The sequence below is a fragment of the Brassica oleracea genome, chromosome C5 (assembly GCF_000695525.1).
Source record: "Brassica oleracea var. oleracea cultivar TO1000 chromosome C5, BOL, whole genome shotgun sequence".
NCBI classification, from domain to species: Eukaryota; Viridiplantae; Streptophyta; class Magnoliopsida; order Brassicales; family Brassicaceae; genus Brassica; species Brassica oleracea.
In genome coordinates, this window is record NC_027752.1 from 42,615,361 (window position 1) to 42,621,177 (window position 5,817).

A 5,817-nucleotide genomic window follows, 5' to 3' on the forward strand; every position below is an offset into this window, starting at 1 on the left:
CGTGATATTCTCTGCAGATTCCCAATGTTGCATCACAGAGACGAAGAACAAGTGATAGAGAGAGACTGAGAGAACAAAACGATGAGTGTCGTTGGAAGCAAGAGCTGTATTTTCTCCCTTTCGAGCCACTTCCGAGAAAATGACAAATCTTCCCGGCTCAATTCGATTAATAAACCATCGATTGATCCAAGAAGATTCCCAAGAAATCTGGGAGTTACCTGCAAAATCTCAGGGAGAAATGGAGCCGAGGAGATTCCAGGGAAGAATGGGGTTTCTCTCAGCTCCAAGAACAAGATGGAAGATTACAATACAGCTATGAAGAGACTGATGAGGAGCCCATATGAATATCATCATGATCTCGGTACGAATATGCCCAAAAAAATTCTGACTTTCAGACACGATCTAGTTAGTTTCTTGTTTATCAGTAATAAAAATTGTTCCTTTGAATCTGTGATTAAGTGTTGGAGTATAACTAATACTCCCTCTGTTCCTAAAAGATTTGTATTCTAGTTTTTTCACACATTTTAATAAAACACATTAAATTTGCATATTTTTTTGTGTTTATTTTTTCCCCATAATTTTAAGCCAATAAGAAATCAATTAGTGCAATTAAGTTTTTTGAAGTTTGCAATTAGTTAATAAAACATGTATTGAAAATATAAAAAATGGATCTTTTTGAAACAAAATTTTTCTCTATAATATGTATCTTTAAGGAACGGAGGGAGTAGTAAGTTTAATTAGACTAAAGCTGCCTTTAGGGAGGTTATGGTTTCTTAACCTTAGATTAGGACAAATCTATACTACATTGGTCTTAATGCTATTTTGGAAAGTGTTTCTAACTATGGATGTGAGAATGTTTCTAAAAATTGTTTTTTTTTGTTGGGTCTTTGATCTGTTCTTTTAAGGCATGAACTATACATTGATAAGAGACGAACTGATCGTTGGGTCACAGCCACAGAAGCCTGAGGATATAGACCACTTGAAGAAAGAAGAGAACGTTGCTTACATACTTAACTTGCAACAAGACAAAGACATCGAGTATTGGGGAATCGATCTTGACTCCATTGTCAAAAGATGTAAAGACCTCGGAATCCGTCACATGAGAAGGCCCGTAAGAGAAACATTTCCCAACGTTTTCAACCTGTGAATGCTAAATGTTTAATCAGTTTGATTTCTTGTTTATGATTAGGCTAAAGACTTTGATCCACTTTCGTTGAGAAGCCAGCTTCCGAAAGCTGTGTCTTCTTTGGAATGGGCAGTGTCAGAAGGTAAAGGAAGAGTTTACGTGCATTGCACAGCCGGATTGGGAAGAGCTCCTGCGGTTTCTATTGCTTATATGTATTGGTTCTGTGACATGAACGTAAGTTTTTTTAAAAAAGTCTTACTCAGCTTCACTTCCAAGTAGTTTTTTAATGATCTGATTCTGTGTGTTTCGAAACAGCTGAACACCGCTTATGACGCATTGGTGTCAAAGCGTCCGTGTGGGCCTAACAAAGGAGCTATACGTGGGGCTACATATGATCTGGCTAAGAATGATCCGTGGAAAAAGCCCTTTGAGAGTCTCCCTGAGAACGCATTCGAGGATATTGCAGATTGGGAGAGGAAGCTGATTCAAGAACGTGTTAGGGCCAACCGTGGAACCTGAAGATCTTTAGAGCTTATGTATGGTTTCGGAATAAAAAAAATCTACATTCTATATATTGTAAAGCTGCTTATGACTACAACACCGTGTCAACACATATACTGCTAGTTAAAATACCTTGTTCCCATGTGGTTCTTTTCTTCTCATGGTCTACAAAGCATGAGGTATTGGTCAAGACTTTGCGCTAAGTTTACCAAAATTCACACTTTATTCTGGATTTTAATGAAGTGTTTTATAGTAATCATAACATTATTTCAACAAAATTAGTGATGGGATATTGGGAGAATTTCCATATAGCAGACGTTGGCTCATGTAAATAAACAAATGTTCCATTTCTGACTTTGAAATTAATCTGTGGTTTCAGGCCTATTGACCCATAGCTTATTTGCTTTTTGGCCCAGCAACCACGTACAAACTTGGTTTCAGAATTTCTATCAATCCCCTATATATTAATTCAGAAGCATTTGAAAAATTAGAACCTTAATTTTGTATTAATTAAAAAAAACCTCAAATTTTAGGTGGCACTCTAAATGCCTTCTAAATTCCATTTCAAAAAATTCTAGAGCATTTAATATAAAGTATAGTTTAATCTAATGGTGTCACATTATTCCATAATTATATAACACTAGAGAACATTATATTAACCTAAAATATATGAAGTGTGTATTCTTTCCTTAAATAAAAGCTACATAATTACCTAATATGATTTACATATATACGGGAATTAATGATTATGAATAATAAAGATTTGATAACAATTTTTGCATCCTTCTTCATTTTTGTTTAAATTTATATTATTAAAAAAATTTAAAACGACTTTAAATTACAAAAATGTAAGTTTTCCTTAAGTATACGACTAAAAACATTAAAATGACATGTATCAATTCGATGGTTGATTTGAAAGCTTTCACAACCATATGGAAGATAAAATTCAAAATAATTCAACTGTGAAAACAATACTGTTCATTTTTTTCAAGAATGTATTCGATGGAAAAAATAAGGTTTTTATGTCATAATTTGTTTAATATCCAATCCGATCAACCCATGATGTATTAATTATAGTTTTGTTCCATTATTTTTAATAAAAATTGATCCGATCCATCGGAAAAAAATTATATAATAACAAAAAAAATATTTTATATATATAAATAAAATGATCACATATATAAAAAAAAACTATCGATAATATATACAAGTAAACTCACCCTTATCCCAGTATTGTACTAATATGTCTGCTTTCTACGCTCAAAAAGTCATATTTTAATTTTTAACTATATCTTGAGCAAGAGCAACCATAAAGTCAAATAACTTTATCAAAAATCCCATAAAGTCAACAAAATTCCACCGCAATATCCAATAGATGACATTCGTGTTATCTACAACCAAAGTTCAAATTTGGCTGAGCTAATGAAGGAGACAAAAGTTGCATGTTCACACACACGTTATGACGTTAGTAATATGTGTCAAAGTGTCAGTGCATGTCAGCATTTATGTGTGTACTTGATGCGTGTGACGGTGAGAGTGTGATCGTGTGGGGGAGGCTTGGGGAACAAGAAGAAGCAGGGACGCGGTCAAAAGTGCCGGTGCTTCGGCCTTTAATGGTAGTAGTTGGATACGCCATTCATGAAATAAAGTGCATGATTATCTCCTTTTAATTTGTTCTTATTTAATATGTGTGCATTGATTTAAATGGACAAATACTTTTGACCTTTCCAACTATTGTTTTTACTCATATGAAAATGATTGTATAGTTGATAATCTCATACGACAAAATATACGGTCCCACATTCTTGTTAGTATTATAATCGGTGGTGAAACTCGTGAATGTTATTCTTTTTTTAAAATCAAACTCGTGAATGTTATTCAAACTTTCAATATAAAACATGCACTATAAAAATATCGGTAAGGTAACTCTTAAATCATCTCTCCAAAAGAAACTCTATAAAATATATAGTTTTTTTCTTTAAAAAGAAACTTTAAAACTTCAAATTTAAAGTTTTAAAAAATAAAACTTTATATTTGGAGTTTAACTACTAAAAATAAAATTTTATATTTGGAGTTTTACATTTATGATTGATTATTAAGTATTTTTTCATTTATTGTTTTAATCCTTAAAACTTTTGTATATCATAAATATTTCAAATTTTTTTTTATAAATACAAATTTTACACATAAAATTAAATATATATTTTTAAAAAATTATAATATATTTTAAAACTAGAACTAGCAAAAAAAAATTACAAAAGAAATTTAGTAATTTTTTTAAAAAAGATAAATGAATACATAGCTATTATACATATTTAAATATTACAACAATATTAATATTGTCGAAACAAATTTGTGCAACTGAAGATAAAACATTAAAGAACTAATTTTATGAAATAATTTGGTATTTTGCTCGTAGTTTAATATTTAATTATCTATTTCTATTTATAATTTTATATTTTAGTGTAAGGTTTTATTAATTAATATTATTGTAATATTTTTATATATGTGCTAGTTATTTATAATTTTTTTATAGATTCATATTATTTATGATAAATATAAAAACTATAGTTTAAAATAAAAATAATTTTGAAGTTAAATATAAAATTTTGCTTTTAGAGAATAACACCTTGAATATTCAAATATAAAGTTTCGAAAACTATAAAATATAGAGTTTTTTTTTAGATGTTCTTAAAAATTCCTAGACATTTATGGCGTGTATTAACTATTTTGAATTGTTAACCGAATCATTTATCGTTTGCTTAATTCAGCCATTATACGTTTATATATAATTTTAAAAAGGATAAAACTCAAAATAAACAAATAATAATAAAATGATATTTTAGTTGGACCGTAAACTCGAAAGGACTGCTTCATCTTTCAACTCTACTTGTGAGCCCCCGACACTTGCCGCGTACGTTTTTCCAACTCTCTTTGACTTTTCTATGCTCGAACACTCTGTCTATATATGCGCTAAACTCTCTCTTTGATCTTTCACCCAATTTCATATCTCAAACAAAGTAGACTCATTACAATTTACAACAACAAAAAAATCTCTTCCAACCCCAACAAGATTCTTGAAAAATGGTGAAAAGCTGCAGATCTTTGCTCTTGATTCTCCTCCTCATCTCGGTCTCTCTATCGACGGCAAGAGTCTTACCAGGAGAGTTTCTTCCGGTCATCGTATCAAGAGAGATAACTCCTGATACCAAGGCGGTGGTGGGCTGCGGAGGCGAGGCGGTGGAGATAAAAACAGAATATTCTTTTATGCCTGAAGTCTTCGCCGGAAAGTTTGGCTCATTGGTGTTGAATGCTCTTCCCAAAGGTGGTCGTCCAGCGTCTGGGCCCAGCAAGAAAAGTCATGACGTCATGACTTAATTCGATGATGTTCTTTGTCTGATCTTGTTGATTTTTCCTGTCCGAATTATTCTTTTCCTATTCTTTGACTATACTTTTGAATAGAAAATCTTGTAAATGTTATATTCAGACATTACAGTAGAGAGTTTTAGATTCTATTTGGTGTTTTTGAATTGAAATGATAAGAGTTTTAGATTCTATTCGGTCTTTTTGAATTGAAATGATCAAGAATGTTAGATTATCTTGTATCGATCTATCAATACTTTTTTGATAAATATTAATCAGCTTTACATTTTCTATAATTATTTGACCAAAAAGGTCGTTAATAAACGCGCATATAATCGAGCCGAACAGGACATTTAAAATGAAAATATGTAGTTTCTGGGTGGGTAGCTGTATGTTGGTCTAGTTCCAAGAAGGAGCTCACATCTTATACTACAATATAAAAATCAGAAGGGGCCCCTCCACCCAGTAAAAACAGAAGGGCCCCCAAGGCGTAAAGATCGGGTTGTGTGGATTATATAAATGTGTTGCAGTTAAGTTAATTTACCTCATTCATCTCTAGTTAAGACTTCAATGATCTCTCTTGAGCAAATCACATTTAATGCTTAAAAGTAGAGCTCATTCATCACTACCAAGATTCTTTAAAATTACAGTTTTTAAATTCAATTTTTTTTTTACAGTTTTGCTTTCCATCTTTTGATTGATTACAACGTACGTAGAGAAAATGAACTCTTACAATTTGAACGTGGCGATGAGCTCTCTTGTATTTGTGGGAGTTTCTTTCAGTTTCAATTTGAAAGTTTATCACAAATGCTGCTATAGAGCAAAAA

General features: G+C 31.5%; 1 protein-coding gene across 1 annotated transcript; it reads left to right on the plus strand.

The window, feature by feature from the left end:
* On the plus strand, positions 1 to 1,817 carry LOC106292619 (phosphoglucan phosphatase LSF2, chloroplastic). The gene is made up of 4 exons (XM_013728238.1): positions 1 to 361; positions 906 to 1,111; positions 1,190 to 1,360; positions 1,442 to 1,817. Exons 1-4 carry the CDS (start codon positions 82 to 84, stop codon positions 1,643 to 1,645), a joined length of 861 nt encoding a protein of 286 aa, XP_013583692.1. The 5' UTR covers positions 1 to 81; the 3' UTR covers positions 1,646 to 1,817.
* Positions 1,818 to 5,817: the final 4,000 nt, after the last annotated feature.

Excerpts from the sequence above, each read along its gene's own strand:
- LOC106292619 (XM_013728238.1), top strand. The coding sequence starts at position 82 with ATGAGTGTCGTTGGAAGCAAGAGCTGTATTTTCTCCCTTTCGAGCCAC. Across the intron at positions 362-905 it reads TGAATATCATCATGATCTCG|GCATGAACTATACATTGATA; the intron begins GTACGAATATGC and ends TGTTCTTTTAAG. Across the intron at positions 1,112-1,189 it reads TCCGTCACATGAGAAGGCCC|GCTAAAGACTTTGATCCACT; the intron begins GTAAGAGAAACA and ends GTTTATGATTAG.